Source organism: Peromyscus californicus, unplaced genomic scaffold (assembly GCF_007827085.1).
Source record: "Peromyscus californicus insignis strain IS unplaced genomic scaffold, ASM782708v3 Scaffold_9__1_contigs__length_137607984, whole genome shotgun sequence".
Taxonomy (NCBI): domain Eukaryota; kingdom Metazoa; phylum Chordata; class Mammalia; order Rodentia; family Cricetidae; genus Peromyscus; species Peromyscus californicus.
Window position 1 is genome coordinate 4,291,360 of NW_026294617.1, and position 19,851 is coordinate 4,311,210.

The 19,851-nt window shown below is 36.3% G+C and overlaps 1 protein-coding gene across 5 annotated transcripts in view; it reads right to left on the reverse strand.

Moving 5' to 3' along the window:
- The window catches only part of Naaladl2 (N-acetylated alpha-linked acidic dipeptidase like 2), a 1,340,311-nt gene that overhangs the window by 375,095 nt on the left and 945,365 nt on the right, over window positions 1-19,851 (reverse strand). For all 5 annotated transcript variants that reach the window (XM_052732134.1, XM_052732135.1, XM_052732131.1 and 2 more), the window contains one exon: window positions 17,023-17,166. In XM_052732134.1, the coding sequence (XP_052588094.1) occupies window positions 17,023-17,166 (144 nt within the window). The remainder of the gene's footprint in view (window positions 1-17,022; window positions 17,167-19,851) is intronic.

Genomic DNA, 19,851 nt, shown 5'->3' on the forward strand with positions numbered 1-19,851 from the left:
CTGGAAGCTTTTCACTTTACAGTGTTTACAGATATGTACATTTCTGGAATGAACTCTACTTTGTCAAGACGTCCTATAGTTGGTGATATTTTCACACACACACACACACACACACTATATATATATATATATATATATATATATATATATATATATATACACACACACATATATACATACATACATATATATACACATATACATATGCATGCATTTATTTGGTAACTTTACATCTCTTTTATTCTAGATTACTTTTGATATGTGGATTATATAAACTTCCAAATATTTTAGGGGTCTTTTCTTCCTCTTACAGATTCTGTAAGATTATGAAAAATGCATACTATCATGTGTACAAAAGGTAGGATTCAAATTCAAAATATGAAATTTTTTTCTTACTATTATATCAAATATATATTGATTTCTCTCAGAGGATAACATCATCTCTGTTATAGGTTCTCAGGAGCTATCCATTTATTTTTGATGCAGGATCTCTGAATGAGCAGGAACCTATGAAGGAATTTAGGCTTGCCGGACAGAGATCCTTAGAAATGTACTTTCTTACTTTTCTCCGCCTTCCTAGTATTGGTATCATAAGCAGGCACTTCCTCAGTAGGCTTTGTTACACGGTTTCCCGGGATAGAATTTGGATTCTTATGCCTTTGTTACAAACACTTTAGCAGATGAACTATCTCTCCACTCTCCAAAATGTTGTATATTTCTTATGAATTAAATCTATATGAAATTTTTCCTAAAGTCTTCTCCTTTACAACTCAACTAAATATTAATACAATCAACCAATCTTGCCTTTGGTTCGTATCCCTCTGGTGAATTTCCCCACAATGATTGTTTGTGCTATGAAGAGTAGCTCTGCCTAAGCTCACAGTTTCTTGATGCCGAAAGCGGAAGAGGCACCATTAGAGTATTAGTTCACCAAGACTGAGAGCCATTGCTCTATTTATACTACAGTCCTTCCACTCATAAAATGACTTTGTTAAAAACCACTTTGCAAAGAATGGGTCCAAATAGTGAAATAGTAACATAGCAAAAAAGATACATTTCTTCTATTTGTTTATATTCTCATGTGTATGTCCCAATGAATACTAATGTATTGTTCTTTATCCATATTTGAAAATACACATATACAGTCTATTTTCTTTCACTCAAACAACACCGTGATCATGCTTTAAATTTTAGTAACAAATCTCTGTGAAATTTTTGATAAACTAACGTTCTAAAGTTCCATTTACCACTGCTGCCATTACTAAAGCAAACAGTTCACTGTCGAGGCAAAGCGCTGTTCATAGCAGCAACAACAGACATCCTATATTTTGGACAAGGAATAGTGTAGCTCTTTAAAGCACGATCTATAGTAGAAATTAAAGAAGGCAACAAAAGTACCTCAAGTGGGAAAATGGTTTAGAAGATAATGATAAATATGTGAATGTTCAAATGTGAAAGGATTTTTTAGAAACATGAACACAGCATGTGTGATCACACATAGGACACACAGATGCACATAATGGCTGCACTCAGACCACAGATGCAGACACTGTGAGGAAAGAGTGATTCCCAAGTGGGACAGAGATCAGGTTAGTCAGACCTCCCCATGCCTGCAGGGCTGGAACTCTATTGCAAAGAGATTGCAACAAACTTTCTTTCTCAGGGATTTATTTTCTCCCAAATCTCCAGAGATGGTTGTATTAAAACCCAAGGATATTTCCTCTTCACAGAACAGCATCTAATAACACCAAATCCCTTGATACAAACTGCCTACTGAACTGGCTGAAAATGAAGGTGCTTTAGAATAGTTAGTAACACCTGGAGAAATCGACTCTGAGCCAATTTACTCAGGACGGTGTAGACTGAGTCCTGACCGTAAGCTGTGTCCTCCCATAAGCAACAAAAGAGTAAAATTGTCAGTCTAAGGCAACAAGCCCTCAGACATGAGGTGTACATGCACAACAAATAAAGAGGACTCAATGAACCATTCATGTACCCCACAAAGTAGCCACATCGGAATACACATGACGCCAATATAAATGCTGTGACTAAACACAGAAAGATATCAGAACTTGTCAACAATGAGGAACAACTCTAAAATCATTAAATAATTGTTAAATGAAGTAGAATCATTCTAAGAAATACACAAAAAGACAGACTAGGTAATGCATTATGTGGTTCTGAGTAAAGAATCGTTAAAAGCCTTGAAGTTAACACAGAGAAATACTTCCAGAGAACCACAAGAAGCTATAGAAACAGAAACTATATAAGCACTAGCTTAAGATACAATGAATAATAATGGGAGTTGTATAAATAATATCAGAAGCAGTAAGTAAAGGAAGAGGCAAATGGAGAAAATAGTTGAAAAAATTCTAGAAACAAAGGAAAACATCCATGTATTTTAGAGCAAAATTAGAGAAGAGAAAAAAATCTGAGTTTCTATAGTGAAAAAGAAGAGGTCTCTGGAGACACACACAGGGATGATGGGTGGAGCAGGCAGTGAGAGACAGACACAGAGACAGAGGAAGGCAGAACTAGAGAATGAGGAAGAAAACACTGTCAAGAGATTAATTAAATGAGCAAAGACAAGGAAGCACATTGAGAACACAGGTGGATGTAAGAGCGAACAACATGCAGTGGTTTAAATTGCAATCTGAGTAGGGTGAGGAAGTCATTAGCTACCTTGGTGTGGGGCCAGGCAGAATGTTAGATGTGGGAAGAAGAGTTCCTAAGTGAGTGTCAGGTATGTGTGATCACAGTGGTGGGGAGAAGGATGTCCTTTGGAGACAGGAGGAGCATCAACGGATTACATACAGATGAAATGATTCCATTGCTTAGTCCATGGAATCTCATGAGAAGCAGATAGCTGTCATAGAAAGGATTTACATGACATGGAGAAAAATGGGTGACTGATGGAGATAGATATATGACTGGTAGATGGGTAGATGATTAGATGGCATGCATCAAGTGATCAGTTACATCAATATGATCAGTACATCATATTGATATATTTTGCACATTTAGGTTTAAATATAATATTAAAAATAACCATTTTCTAAGCCTTATTCCTTGAGTGGTATTGGGAAGAATTTTTCCTAAAGCCACAAACATAGGCAACCTGCAGGTCTTACTTTCTAGACAGCAGTCTCTGGTCTCTCTTAAAGAAACTAATTTTTCTTTTTTCTTTCTTCCTTTTTTTCTAAAGAAATGTCTATAAAAGCTGAGGTGGGAGAAGTACAAGATCATTTTGAAAATCCTATAGTACCAGAAACTGAAAAAATGTTCAAGGAAAATATGAGGACTTGGAGAGGACACAGAATCTAGGCTGAGGTTGCCTTTCTGGACAATGTTGAATAACTGCAGTTTCAAGAAAAAATAAAGTATTCACTCAGCCGATTTTATAAAATAAAATACGTGAAATTGGGAGGGAAAATCATTGGAAGAAAGGGAGAGATTGAAAAGGAGTTGGGGAAAATTTAAAAGAATATTCCCTGATGTGTACATTAAGTAGAATTCAAATTTAAATGCCTATTTAAAAGGGTGATTGAAAAGAAAATCAAGGAAACTAGGTGTGTTACTGTATGACCTCTGGTCCCAGGACTTGGGAAGCAGAAGTCGAGGAGAAAGTGCACAGAGCAGCCTGGCCCAGACAGCGAGGCCAAGAACAGCTTGTGATTGTCTAAGATCCCAGTTTCCCTCAGGGATGAGGTCCTGCTGGGCTACCCAAAGCCAAATGTCAGCTCTAGAAACAAATGCCTGTAGGCAACACTGAGTAGATTCAACAGGTTGTATTTATGTGTATGTTGATGCATATGTGTAAGTAACAATGGTACTCAAGAGGAGAAGGCCGTGAATATGAGAGGGAAGATGGGGAAGGAAAAATGATAGCACTATATTTTAATTACATGCAAATGACACTGGGAATACAGCTTAGTGTAGATACAGTGCTTGCTTAGTATACAGGAGACAAGTCAATATGCAGGACAAAATGAATGAAAACTAAATGGCAGTGCGAAAGGAAAAGCTGTTATTTTGAACAACTTTGAGAGTTTTTAAAGAACTAATAATCAAACTCAACATGTAGGCTTCAACTAAATTCTTATTGAACAAAGCAGTATTTTTTTAGACAACCAAGACATTTAAACTTGAAGTAAATGCTAGATAATATTACAGAATGTTGATGGATTTTGTTAAGCATGATTGTTAGCACAATTCTGGAGCTTTTATGCTATTCTCTTTTAGAACATCCATTGAAGCATTCATTGAAATCTTCTCTGAAATTTGCTTTGGAAAACTTTAGTAACAGAAGCAGCATGGCAGTAATGTGTTAGAGCAGAAGCTAAAACAAATCTACCTAAAGTTGTGTGATTGGTTCATGAGTTCATTTAAACTGTTGTCTCTGAACTTGTGTATGACTGCAAACTTCCATAATAAAATTGTTAAGCCACCCACTGAAAAGGTAGTATTATATTATAACTTATTGAATTAGTTAGGAAAATAAATCCTAATTAAGTAATAATTAAATATTAATATTTATAAATAAATTGCAAGCAAATTAGAAAAAATCTTCACAGTAAAGTGGGTACATGTAATTCAACAATATTATCAGTAATTGGATCAGAGCTCCAACAAACCTTGAATACTAAAGACTGGAGGCAGAATGAATATATCAGTTCAGACTTGGTCTCAAAAAGAAAAGTTGAAAAAGGTGGCTTTAACGAAGAAAACAACTTAAGCAAGCTATCCAGTGTAGCAGTAGATCCAGTGGTAGAACAAAAGGGCACCGTGTGTCATTGGGAGATCTAATGGGAAAGGCACATCATTACTATTGTCAAAATTCATACCCTGAAAGCTTTAATTGGAAAGTTGCAGACAGGGCAAGAACTGGAGACAGGAAAAAGGACAGCTCTGAGTAATGCAGGAGCCTGAGTTGAGCTTTCTGCAATTGGAACATTATTGAAATGATTGACTCATTGGAGCTGTGCCAGTGGAGTGTGTAGAAGAAGGATTTCAGCTGTTATAATGGTTGTGTTATTTGTTCTGGGAGGGTTCAGATGTGGGTAGCTACTCTGTAGTTTACTTTTGAGTAGCTAAAAAAAATACTTTTGATATACTTTCAAGCTTTCATTAATATTGATTTTATTTCAAAATAATAAAAGTAACTTGAAATTTGGAATGAGGAAATTCTTGAGAACACTCAGATGTAATTTATTATTTAAATAGTTGGTGCATACACACATGTGGATATCCCTACATTTCCTACTCGTTTTACCAAATGGTTTCTGTCTTTCATGTTGCAAAATGACAGCTTTAAAATATGACATCCAAAGTTCAAAAGATTTCAACATGACAAAAATTTGAATCACTCAGAAATATTTGTATTCAAATGAGGGGAGTTGTGCCAGAGTCAAGAGACATGAAAGAGAGCTCCTCTCATTATCTCTTAATTTCATCAGGTTCAGAAAATTAACTGCTACAGATGCATATTCCAGAGACAACAGTCTGTTGCATTCCTGCCATTTTTCAAGGTCAACTGGTTCTTAGTCACTGCCTCAGAACACTAACAAGGTTTTATTTATGGTATAACCAACCTTAGCAAATATTTCAGAAAGACCCCAAAGCCATTCACAGAAATTTGAAGGTTAATACTTGCTGCCAGCTTTGCATTCTAATCATAGTAATTAAACTTCTCTTGTTTCCCTAAACACAGTTCTTTCTAGGTTTTCTAATTTCAATAGAAATCTTGTCTATTCTGTATGCTTGAGAATTTTTGAATGTGAGTTTAAAGTACAATTTCCTCTACTTTGGGGGCTTTGGTGTGTGTGTGTGTGTGTGTGTGTGTGTGTGTGTGTGTGTGTGTGTGTGTGTGCTGTGCTTGTTGGGTGATTTTTTTTTTTTTACTTTTTTGGCTCTTTTTTCTTTTGAGGGGCCCACCACCCAGCTACCAAATAAATCACACATGGAGGTTTATTCTTAATTATAAATGCCCAGCCTTAGCTTGGCTTGTTTCTTGCCAGCCTTTCTGAACTTAAAATAACCCACTTACCTTTTTCCTCTGTGTTTTTTTCATTTTCTTACTGTCTTATTTTCATTCTTACTCCATGGTTGGATTTGTGGTTGGATGGCTGGCCCCCTAGCATCCTCTTCTTGTGTTTTTGCTCTTTCTTCTTTCCCTCTTAAATTTCTCCTTCTAGTTATCCTCTTTGCCTGCTAGCCCTGCCTATCCTTTCTCCTACCTCACTATTGGCCATTCAGCTCTTTATTAGACCATCAGGTTTTTTACACAGACACAGTAACACAGTTTTACACACCCAACATAAAAGAATGCAACACATCTTTGCATCATTAAACAAATGTTCCACAAACATAAACAAATGTAACATATTTTAAATTAATAATCTATACAGTGTGTGTGTTTTAAATTTTCCTACATTCCATGAGGATTAAAGGCTGTTATAAACTCATGTTTTCAATAATTGGTGTTCTTTAATTTTTTACATCTTCTAAAAATGTCAACAATTTATACAAAACCCTTAATATTAGCTGTTGTATCCTACAGCAGTACAGTTAATATATTTTTAAAAAGGAATGTATCTTATTCTATCTCCAGTGTACAGATACACACATTCACACACACATTTACACAGATGAAGGTATATGCATTTGAAAAAAATAAACATTTTTCCTTTTGTATAAGTAAAGGCATATAGTTTTGATAATAAGAAAAGGAAGTAAAACTTTTTTTGTAAGAGTGAAATTTGAGAAAATTTATTAATTTCCCATATTATTCTACCAAACCTCTGCAAATCATAGGATCAATCAGAAAACTAATCTTCTGGAAAATTGCCTGATCTACACAGCTCCCCTTTGTCTATCTGATCTATTGTTCACTCTTTGACCATGCTAGTTCTCCAGGAGCATGCCTCCTGTGGACCACATCATTCTGGTTCCCAGCATTGTTGAATTCAGGTAGGGTATAGCCAAAGCTTCAATAGCGATCAGTAGGCTGTGTATGTGAAAGATTGGAGGGTTGATTTTCTATCACCCTCCTAGGCTGGTTGCTTGCTAGCAAACACTACATTGCTTAACCAAAAGCCACAACTTTTCTCTTACAGCCCAGAGTCTTGTTATTCTCTGGAAATGTCCTCACATTTTTTTAGTTGTGTGGATTTATAATAATATAAATTATATATAAATTTATATATTATAATTTATATAAATATATATAAATAAAAATATATATAAATATATAAAATAAATATAAAAATAGCAATAGTTACTAGCCCAGGTTAAGTGGTAGCAGCATTGATGTATCTATTCTGGTTGACTTTGTACTACATCTTATACATGGACCATTGTCTAAATGTCATGTAGTGCACATTTTAAGTATTTTATTTACTTTTATAATGTAACCTTATATTCTATGTCAATTAATCTCTGTATAAACACCAACTCATGTTTTTATTGCTAAGACATTAATACACAGAGAGGAGAAGACTTTCTTTATTTATATGGTAGTCTGGAATGCTGGACTAAATATACCAAGTAAAAATAATTTACAATGATAAAATAAATTTTAATAGGAGTATTGAGAAATATCAAACATCAGGGCATTATTAAGTCAAAATTAAAGTCAGAATGTAAACACAGATAAATTATATAAGGGCTTTGTCTATCAGCGAGAGAATTTAATGACTCTGAGTCACTTTTTATAACAGTCCTATGAGATGTAAGGGTGGTAACAGGCTCTGAACCCCACAGGCAGGACATCTTAAAGACTGATGTCCTCCACCCATTTTAATCTGCAGTTTTTGAGTGTACTGGAAACCTCCTCCTTGTTGATGAGCTACAAGCATGTTATATAAAAGGATGATTAATGAAGTTAAGAAAGGATCCCCTTTCCCCCAATAAAGGACTAATTTTAATGATAGAAAATAATGACTCTCTCTCTAGGAAGCAGGTGCTATAGAGGCTACCTTATTGCTCTCAAGAGATGATAAAGACAGTTTGTTCTCATGAAGTGGAAAAGGAATGAAGGCTTCCTAGGGAGAAATTACTACAGTAACTCCAAAGGAACACAAAGAGTTTAAGTTCTATTATACTCAAGGAAAAAAAAATGATAAGATATCTAAATGTTGTAGAATATTATTATTATTATTATTATTATTATTATTATTATTTTTTGGTTTTTCGAGACAGGGTTTCTCTGTGTAGCTTTGCGCCTTTCCTGGGACTCGCTTGGTAGCCCAGGCTGGCCTCGAACTCACAGAGATCCGCTTGGCTCTGCCTCCCGAGTGCTGGGATTAAAGGTGTGCGCCATGTAGAATATTATTTTTAAGGTGTGTTAATTTTGTTTATGCTCAGGAACATTTGTTTAATGATGGAAAGATGTGTTTGATTAAATAAAGTTCAGCTGGAGTCAGGAGGCTGAGTTAGTCACTAGCTCACAGGAAGTGGTAAGGAGGAGCCAGGTGGAGAAGGGTTTTTAAGGAGGGGCTATGAGAAGCATGAGGGCTTGTTGGAGGATGAGAGCAAAGAGAGGAGGTGAGCTACTTGCTATTGAGCATCTCTGAAGAGCAGAATTTCACCTTAACCTTTGAATCTTGAATTCTAGTAAAAATGTGTGTAGGCTTGGAAGAGACAAAAAGGAATATATGCAGTTATATAAAAAATAGTTTTAAAAAATAAAGTCTTTAAAGAAAAAGTAAAAGTAATATAAAAAATAAGCGACATAAAGATGGATATTACACAGAGAATCTGGATTGTATTGTCTTTGGGATTTTTAGCTGCAGAAAGACGTTTAAGTGTAAAGGCTGCTCAGTTAAACCAGTATGTATATTATAAAGGTACCTTGACTTCAAAACTTGAATCTAAGAATATGTTGCTTTGGAAAGGAGGCTCTGCTTTTGTTTCCACAGGAGGCAAGAGGCTATGGATTTGTTCTAGATTAAGATACATCAAGTTTGACCAGGCAAGACCCCCTGAAAGGTTTCCGATGACACCATGGCCCAGGTGATCCAACATCCAAAATGGTTTCAAGGCAACTGGCTCAGACAATACAGCCTCACGGACTACTCCATAATCCTAAAATTTTCTGTGTGTTCCCATAAGAATACAGCACCATTGTCCAGCAGGAAGTAGTATGAGAAGCTACAGCCAAATTCCCAAATATACCAAGCTGACTTTGGAGATGGAATTGGCTCACTCCTTCTCTAAACCCAAACATAATTCTAAAACAAAAGATTGAGAGATTCTTCTGTCCCATATCAGAAGAGCCCTCTGGTGTGGGACAGAGAAAAACCAATATTTTTATTTAAAATGTGTTGATTATAAATGCAATCTCTTATTAGAGAAGAAAAGGGGATAGTATAGATATGATAGGATGAAGGGGTAGATTAATGAACCTATTTTCAAAGAGCAACAACTTGTTTGAAATGTTTTACATTGCTATAGATTTTAGTTTATTGATACAAATTTAAAGTTAATTTTATTATACTGTATATATATTTTTACTCTTGTTTAAGGTATTATGTGTATACAACTCATTTAAAATTGTAATGTATCATTAAGAAACAGATTAATAGTTAATCATCTATGATAATCAAACTTATAGTCATGTTAATTTAGTTTTCTAGGTATACATAAATATATTCCAGATAGATAGGTAATCTTCAAACACTTCAATGACCTACAGAATATGGCCTTTAAAATGTTTTAAAAACTTAGACTTTCTGGACAGTGAGACATGTCTGCTCCTAGCAGGACTGATTTACTTCAGAGAGGAGGATGGGCATCAAAGACACTCCATATGGATTTTATCTTCTTCTTGGTGAAAATAGCCATTTGGGCAAGAAACTGTTCTTGTCTGGACTGCTTGACAAAATGTTGTATCAACTGGACATGCAGGATTCATAGAAAGGTGACCACTGAACTTTGCAAGGCAAAATGGTCCTTCAGGTTCCTGCTTCACAATGGAAACTGCCAGACATTCTACAGGACACAGAGAGAAGTGACTGAGAGATGCTAGGCCTGTGGGCTGAAGACAGATGCCCCAACTTTACAGAGGAACTTTGGATTACTGTCCAGGCAGCCAGCTGTCTCTGTCATTCTAGATTTTTGAAAGTTGGTTATAATGCATTTCCTGTTTGCTTAGGTATTATTGTATCCTTCTGGGGCCTTTAATGTAATTGAAGACTATATAGTGATAATTATAATTTTCCTTGGTTGTGATAAAAGATAAATTAAATATGAAACTTTAGACTCACAAATATAGGATAGATAGAATATTTTCTTTAATTTTGCCAAATACAAATAGATTAGATATTATAACTGTAATTTTTGTGTGATTACTGTTTTGTTATATGTAATTTTACTATGTTAAAGTTAAACCCTTCCTTTTTGATTAGACAGAAAAGGGGAGGTGCTCTGGGATGTTCTGTATGCTGTCAATGTGTTGCTCTGATTGGTTGATAAATAAAACGCCAATTGGCCAGTAGCCAGGCAGGAAGTATAGGCAGGATAAACAGCAAGGAGAATTCTGAGAAGTGGAAGGCTGAGTCAGGAGATGCTGCCAGCCACTGCTGCCATGAGAAACAAGATGTAAAGATACCAGTAAGCTACAAGGCACATGGAAAGGTATAGATTTATATAAATGTGTTAATTTAAGATGCAAGATCTAGCTAGCAAGAAGCCTGAGCCATTAGGCCATATAGTTTTAATTAATATAAGCCTCTGTGTGTTTATTTGGGTCTGAGTGGCTGAGGGCCCGGGCGGGACTAGAGAAAACTTCAGCTACAATTAAGTTCCCTGTGTAGCTGTGCAAGAGTTGGAGCCTGAGGGAACAGAATTCCCTCCAGCTATGGCCCTTGAAGCCTAACCACAGCTGGTAGTGGCAGAGTTGCAGTTGATGATTCAGACAATTATGGCTTAAAAGGCAGCAACAATTAAGTAAAAGGGCAACATATAAACATGAAAATTAAAAAAAAGGTGGTCTAGATACAAATGCCAAATGAAGCTCAGAAAAATAAAGACAAAGGAATTACATTGAATACATTGGATCAAATGCTCCAGTTCAAGCATAAAACACTGTATTTGAAATGTGAGTTATTTGCTGTACTGAGGCATATTGAAATAAAGATTAAAGACCTAGAAAAATTAAAAGCAAAATGTTACCAAAATAGCAAAAATAAACAAAACAACAAAAAAATATTAGGCTAAATAATTATAGGCTAAACACAATGGAAGGCATGTGTTGCTAGACAGAAAGAACATAATTTTAGTCTATGACTGGCTCTACTAACCAGTAAGAAGGTTTGGATCATAAACATCTAAGATGTGAGCTCAAAACACATAAGGTAAAGAACTGACATCACAACAAGAGAGACAAATCACATTCACAGTAGGTGTGTTTTTTTTTACAGACTAACAAAATATAGACTATTTCAACAGCCTAGAAGAGAAATTTAGTCAAAATTTAGTATATTGAATATTGCCTGTAAACTATATGGTCTACATTCATTTCAAATACCTGTAGAGCACATATCAGAATCTGGACTACAAGGGAAATCTCAAAGATTTGAAATATAGAAACAAAGAAAAACCAATGTTTTCTAAGGAACTTTAAATTATTCATCCTGATCAGAGAGATTTCATATCTTAGTGTCTAGAAGCATGTAAGAACTAAAGTCTGAGAGGAGTAAGCAAGATCACTTCATCTTGTGAGGAACCTCAATAACTTATGATGGAAGGGTCAGTGTTGTCATAGACTTACAGATAAGAAGCTGTGGGGCCTTCACAGCTTAGACATACACACATGCAACATATATTCGAACAGCTGTGAAAAGGACAATAACAAAGAATGTTATGAAATAGCGGGGTGTAAAAACAGAGAAAGAGCAAGATATTTCCAGTAGGTTGTAACTTTGTAAATTACAACATCTGTCCATTGTGAAAAACAGATCATCAAAATAGATGACACCTGTTGTATTAGATTTTATCATATGCATAAACTCCAAAGTTTAGTTGGAGTTTCTGTAATCTATCAAGAGCAGAGAAATGCTTAAAATCAGTAAGATAAGAATGTAAGAAAGCTACAAAAATGGCAGAAACAACACTGAAATATTAGATAGTATAGGTGAAAATGATTTTACTTGAAAGTGTGCATCTCAGATTGCCTTCAGTGATTAATAAACAAAATTTTATGCTGAATCATTTCTAATAGCTAACTGATGAAACAGATGGCAGGAAACTTGAGAAGTTCAAGGCGAATGACAGTTCTGTCACCCTGGGTAAGACCTACCTTCACTCCACAGGAAACAGGTCTGAGTCTACTGTCTGTGGACTTTGGACAATAGGTCTCACACCTGTGTTCTGTATTTCAGATCCTTCATGAACAGTCCTTCAAAGTGAATTCTGAAACTCTTTTTTCTTTTATCCAAGGACTTCAGACTGGCAGCTCATGAATGCTGATCTTTAGTTCCACAGCTTACTCTGTTCTTAGCTTCCAGCCCAGACTCCTAGGTGCACTGTGCAATTGGCTTCTAGACAATTTAGAAAATTGGGTGTCACTGCTAAGGAGTACACTGGCAACTCCTAACATGCAGCCTTCATTCCTGGCCAGATATGCCTTTACTAATGTTATCTAGCATATTGATTTTACCTATATGTAAGCCATATAGAGCTTCCATATAGAGCTGTGTACATAAGCACACTGATTTCACCCATATGCATGAAATATAGAGTTATGTATACAAGCACATTGATTTTACCCATATGAATATATACCCATATATGTATAGAGTTATGTACACAAATGAAAATGATGCCCACTTTTCCTGGGTATTTTGTTTTTCATACTGATGACTAGAAGTAACTAACTACAGCCTGGATAAGAACTCCCTATGGTCTATGTGTGTCTCTACTCTGTGATGCTTTTGGAAGACAATAGAACTTTCAGGAAGTGGGCCTAGTAGCAGCAAGGTTGATAGATAGAGACACCTCTGGAAGAGAGAGAGTCACCTCCCACCTTTCTCCTCATTCTGCTTTCATTAGCAACTGTCTGATAGATTCCTCAATGAGTTGTCACCACAGACAATGGAACAAGGCAAACTGACCACAAACTAAACCCTATCACTGTTAGAAAAACCAAACAATCCTACTTCGTCTCAAATATTTCCGTTTCAGTGTTGGAAAAGTGACTAGCAACCAAACCTACTGCAAAACACATTCATAATTTTTCTTCTTTAAAAAAATAACCTATTTACATTCTTCTCCTTTGTATGGTCAAAAAGTTGGAATAATATATGGAGATGTCAGCCTATCAGTTCTATAATAATACAGTGTCTCAGAATACATGTTGTATCACAGGATAGATAAATGATCGTCAATAAATTGTAATGATATATACACAGAATCTCCTAGATTTTCTTCTCATGGAGCAACATTATTGTTAATTCCATTAGCTTCATATGTAGCAAAAAATACTTATGGATCTAAGTGAATGAACATTTCTAGTTAATAACTATATTTTGAATGGTTAAAATGAACTATTTGTTGATCCTTTTTTGCATAATCACAATTTGTAACATTAATATATTAAATATATAGTGAAATATCCACTAAAGAAATGTAAATGAATTCTTTTACATAAACAATAACAAATTTAAAAGATAGCTATTTAAAACACATTTGAAACTTGTAAAAATGCATAAATGATGAGTTAAGTATTGCTATATTATTCTAATGAAGTTAATTTTCACCAGAGAATTTGTCAAATTATGAATAAGGAAATCAGAGCTACATCACTGTTTTCCTCTCTATTGAAGCAGATAGGTTTGTGTTTTGCATAGTTTACTTATGCACAAACTTTTCTTCATTGGCAAGGTTGACACAGCATAAAACAAACATTCTCCCTTTAAATATTAAATTAATCAAGTTTATCAAATTTCTTTCTTTAAGCCTGAGGTATGTATATATTCCACATAAATTATGTTAACCTATTTTATAGTTTGTCATTTCAATATTTTTACTGTATTCACAAAACTTAAACAGGAGCTCAAATTACTGTTTGACACTAAGGTTTCTTTCTTCTGGCTAAACCTCAAGTAAAATGACTGAGAACATACTAGATTAGCAGATGGGCTCTCCACAGAGAGACCAAAGAAAACAAACCCAGGATATCCAATGGTTTCATCAGTGCAATCTGTTTCTGTTTAGGCAAAAGCAGTACTTCTGGCTCTTTGGATTGCTTCCCTAAGGAGTCGCCACAGAATGCCCTAATCTCTTCCTTATGTATCCTGAACCTATTTCATGAGTGCTGGCATTTTCATTCCTTTTTGAAGCTTTTATCATCTATACTACTTAGATAGCTTTTGGTTATAAGTAACTGAAAAGCAAATGCAAAGTTATTACATTCCAAAGGAAATATATCGACTTGCGTTTATGGCCAGCTCAATGGGTTTAGCTTCAGATATGACTGCTTCACTCTGTGGTTAGGAATCCCTTCGTGCATTTCTACCCTTCACTCCCAACTCCCATCTCTGTCTCCAGCTGTACCTTTCTCCCTTACTCAGCTGACTCAACTCCCCACTGTCGCCATTTGCCAGCACTATACATTACCATGGTCCCAGTGATGAGGAAGATCCCAGAGTTACCTGCTTTTTCATTTTCTTCTAGTGTTAAAATGGCTCATTGCTCAAATAAAGTTCAGAAAATGAATCTTGGCTTTTCTCTACTGGGAGAAGTCTTATAAGATTTAATAGATCAATAGGTTTGAGCAAATCAGGTCCATCTATAGAGTTTATAGAGCCCTCAAACCTATTTACCATACATTGTTGTAAAATGGTGACAAACTTCAAAAATATGAAGGGTAAAGGTGTCGATAAAGCACTTGTAATGGAGAAACTTGGCTACATTTTGGTCTAGGTTTTAGAAAATCCTGATTCATTGTCACAGTGAGTTAAATAAAATAAATAATTGCTTGATGTGTACATACATTTACCAATTTCTCAACCTTGATCAATTAAGATTTTCTAACTGTAGTTCAACTATGCTTGGAATACTCAATAAAAGGGCAAAATTAAACTGTATTGTGTTTTACATTATTTTTAATTTGTAAACTAGTGGTGTGGCTCTTGTTCAAAGTAAAGAACCCTCTTGGTATTTTTATACCTTTACACATACATCAACATAAGCAATTATTACAATTTTAGGAGCATATCACACACTCAAAAGTTAGTTATCATAGATGAGTCATAAAAAAGTTCTACACAGAACTTTGGTGTGAAATGTCATTATCCTCTGTTTAAGATAAATTTAAACTCAAGCACACAAACACGTAGTGTGCTCATTCACTATCTGGAAAATATAAATGTAAGAGTGTTTTCTGAAAAATGAAAGCTTCACAAAAACACCAAATTCTTCTCTATCCTTAAGTACATTTGAATTTGTCTAACACAATAATAATAATAATAATAATAATAATAATAATAATAATAATTACTACATGAGAAAACCTTATGTGACATAATTTCTTAGCAGATCTTTCATTTGCTTCTTTAAGACTGGAATTGTGAAGTTTCAACTCTCAATCTTTACTTTCCTTCCTGGCTTCTCATATGCTGAACTTCATGTTGGAGGTGCAGCTAGAGAGCATTATTCTGTGTTGTTAAGACACTTCACTGTCGAGAAGGCAGGTGATATCGTCATTTGATAAGAGGCTCACTAATACACACAGCATTTGCAGTTTACAGAAGTGCTGGGGCATATATTCACCTTTGATTCTAACAAATGTGGCTTTTCTATGATTCTGTAGGTCTGAGCACAGGACATTTACTGCAGAAGTGAGCTGAGAGACTACAACGTCATCACAGGAAATATCAGTTCCCTGAAAGGTGGATAGTTGCTGAAATGCATAAACTCATCATTGAATTAGCAAATTCAGAGCAGCAGAGATGGCTCAGCAGGAGGAGCCCCTGACCCTAAGCTGATGAGATTGATCCTAGGACTCACTTGCTGGAAGGAGTGAACTAACTCCAAAAGGTTGTCCTCTCCTATCCATACATATGCTGTGGCATATGCACCCATATGCAGACACACACACACACACGCACACACACACACGTACAAGCAAACACACATGCACACATGCACACCCTCTGTAAAGTTTATATGTTTCTAACATCTAGGAGTCTTGACTTTGCAAGTCTTTTCTTCAAAACGTATTTTAATACTTTAGTTTTTAGGAGAAAAACAGATGATATAAAACACTGCTAGTGCATAGCGCCCCAGATCTGGACACACACAAACCCAAAGGACCAGAATCTTAGTTCACAGTAGCCAGAGACATTTAACAACATGTAAAGACCGTCTCTTTTTCAGAACTTTAATGCGAAAGCTGAAGGCAGGAAAGAAGATGCAGCCCATGCTTTCATCCCACCACAGGTAGCTTAACTGCTTCAGTTTTATCCTGCAAAGTCCAACAAGGCCTGACAAACTGCACCTCTGAACGAGAAGCATCTCCCAGGCGATGATGCCTATAGACAGAGGGATTTTTTAGTCAATTGCCAGAATTAGGCTTTAATACTTTATACTAAGAGACTTCATACCCCAGATAGCTGCTGCCATTCACTGAATCTTGGCAGACAGCAAAACTGCCAGAAAGCCGCTGCTACCCACTGAACGCTGGCAGGCATCGAGCCTCCAGAGCTGAGCCTGTGAGGCCGTGTTAAGCAGATTTCCATGCATGTACAAATGCTTTATTTGGGAAGCTCCTTTTCTTTGGAACAACTCAAACTCCCCCTTTTCTTCTTGAAAAAATATCCCAGCTTCATTAATCTCTTAGATCTTAAGCAAAATTACCTTCCAAACTCATCCTTATAGAAACACAGAATGCAACAGATCCCCTCCTACCAAAAGTCAGTAGTTTTGAAATGAATAATTATCAACCTTTTAAGAGATTTACAAAAAAAATGACCAAAGTTCTTAAAGTCTTCAGCAGATGCAAAGAAGCACAAGTTACCTTACCATTATGTGGAAGTTCTAGAGGACGACAGGCATCATCATCCAGCCTCAGTTTTGGCAAAGGAATGAGTTTTTTAGCGAAGGATACCGAGATGGGCTGAACTAACAGAGAGGTGAGGTTTGGTCGGTTCTGTCTAAAGCTTCCATCTGTATTCAAAAAAGAAAAAACCCAAATCCTTAGCAAACAGAAACTGAACACAATCATAGACAAGTTCTATGCAACCAAGTGTATAAATGTTGAGTAGTAAGTTTATATTTGCTTGTTTATTTCCTTCTCAATTATATTCTGCTTGTTAAAATGATTTGAAACATTATAAAATGATTTAGTCTGAATAATATTGTCTTTCTCCACCAACAACTCACACAGACACTTACCACCAGTTCTACCACTATGACTCACTAAGGTAACAGGAAAGGAATGGAGACACAGAGATGCATGGGAACCAAGACAGCAGAGGGAGCTGGACTGTAGGAGCTGAAACCTTAGCAGCAAACATAGTGAGTGGATCTCGGAGGCTGGAACTGAAGTTGTGGTGAGGAGACTGAGAAGGAGTGTGGCTTGTAGCACAGAATTCGGAAGGTCCAGGGACTGGCAGCTCCTGCAACTTTTGACAGGATATAGAAGGGGAGCCTGTGAAACATGGTGTGAAGAAGGGCTCTGCTTCTTATACACACAGTGTGGCTGCCTAGCCCTTCATCATGCCAGTGGGAAGTGGGGAGACGAAGAAGGGGGAGGCTTCAGATTACAAGAAAGTTACCATTGTTAAGCAGGATACTATTAGGATGTCTGAGAATTCATGGTTAACTCTGTGCCCAATGCCTTCAGACAATGGAGCATTTGCTAGTAGCAGGTAAGAGCAGACCAGTAGAAAATATCTTCTAAAACTAATGAAAATCAGAAGACCACTGATAAAAAACAAACTTGTCGAAGAACTCCCACATCTAAGCTTATGGTCAATGAAAATTACCCACATCCATCCAAAACTGAAATCAACTTAACTTGACCATTCCTGAGAATAAGCTCTCAACCAAAGGCATCTGCACAGAAGAACAAAGCTGTGAGCAGAGTCCAAGAAGCTGAGGAGAACCTCCAGGACAGCAGAACGAATGGGGATATATGCAGATGTGAGCAGATGTGAGCTAAGGACTCCAGGGAATACGGACAGTAAGATTAGAGTTAGGATTTAAAGATTTCCCAGTAATACAGGAAACAAAGCATTGTCTGAAGACAGTGATTAGCTTTAACAGGACCATAGGTTGTGTCAAAAAGAAATGCAGTAGTACAGTACGACTAGAAGTAGAATAATCATAATTAATATAGTCAGAAAATTATATTTCAGGAGAATGGAGGTAAAGAAATAAACTTGGAATAATGTACACGAGACCAGAAAGTAAATCCTGATGATGCAAAAAATGAGACAATCAGAATAATGAGTAAAACTGAAATACAGGGCTAAGAAGATGACTCATATGGGAAATACTAGCCTTATAGATGTAAGAACATGAGTTTGTTCACCAAAGTCCTCATGTTAAGGGAGGGTAGAGAAGGCATGTGGGTGTTGTGGCATACATTTGGAATCACAGCAGAGACAGGAGAATCCCTCGAGGCAGCCTAGTCTAGTTCACAAATTCCAGGCCTCCCAATGAGAACCCCCATTTCTTAAAAAAAAGAAAAAAGACAAGTGCTTAAGAAGCAACATCCAAGGATATCACCAGCTTCCATATGCACATGCACATATACAAGCTCACTTCATGTACACATGTGCCTACACATGCACACACACACTGAATAATAAAAGTGATGTGCCTCAAACACATATGGAGGAGCAAGAAGTAAACTACAGAACACGGGTGACAAGGAAAGATGCTGAAACCAATTCAATTGCACACGCTGGAGAAGTCAAGAGAAGGGGACAGAGGAAAGGTGGAACAAGGTAACTTCAGCAATTAAATCCTCTTTGAACTATTTGGAGAAGTAATGAACTATATTTATCTATAATTTTAATAAAATGCAGATAAAAAACTGATAAGACAAAATAATTACAACAATGCACGCCATACTCAGAGAACAGTGGAGCAAATGTGCTCAAGTCAACAACAAAATGCTCGGGAAACTATGTTGTTGACTCGGAAAAGGAAATTCACAGTCGAACACAGACAGTTACATTTTAGAATGCAGTACCATGTTTTCAGAACTTTAATAGGGAAATGATTCCTGGAGTTTTACTTGGAATTTAATTTAATCTGTCCACAGGTGGTGCAGGCCTTCCTAATCCTGGTAACCAGGTTCCAGGAAGCAGATTATACATGAGAAAATATGCTTGTGAACCACTTTTTAATTTATCATGTGGAAAATCACAAGACAAAAAATGATACTTTGCTTAAGGCTGTGGCTATCATAGAAGCTGTGGTTTTGAGGAAATAGTAATAAAGATTTAAACTGAGAATCGGTTTGTTGGAGAAGTACAGGGCCGGTCTCGGGTCTCCGTTATTACCTTATGCCCACGTGTGACAGTGAATTCTGACCACAGTGAACTTCACTGTTCCTTGACTGTTTCATGTCAAAGACTATGACAAGCTGTATAATTTGCAGAGTCCAGAGCAAAGTGACAATGGAGGGTGGCTAGCTGGAGAAGCAGGAAGAATTTTGATATGGCAACAGCATAGTATAAATCAAGTGTGGGACCTTTCAGAAAGGACACTCTGAGACTGCACAGGTCATATGCTTGCAAGCCAGGACACGCACGGTTCACAGACATGATGTTAGGAATCATGTAGCCTGTTGGGTCAAGATGACAGTGATATGCAGGTTTCAGGAAGTTGCTTTTAGCC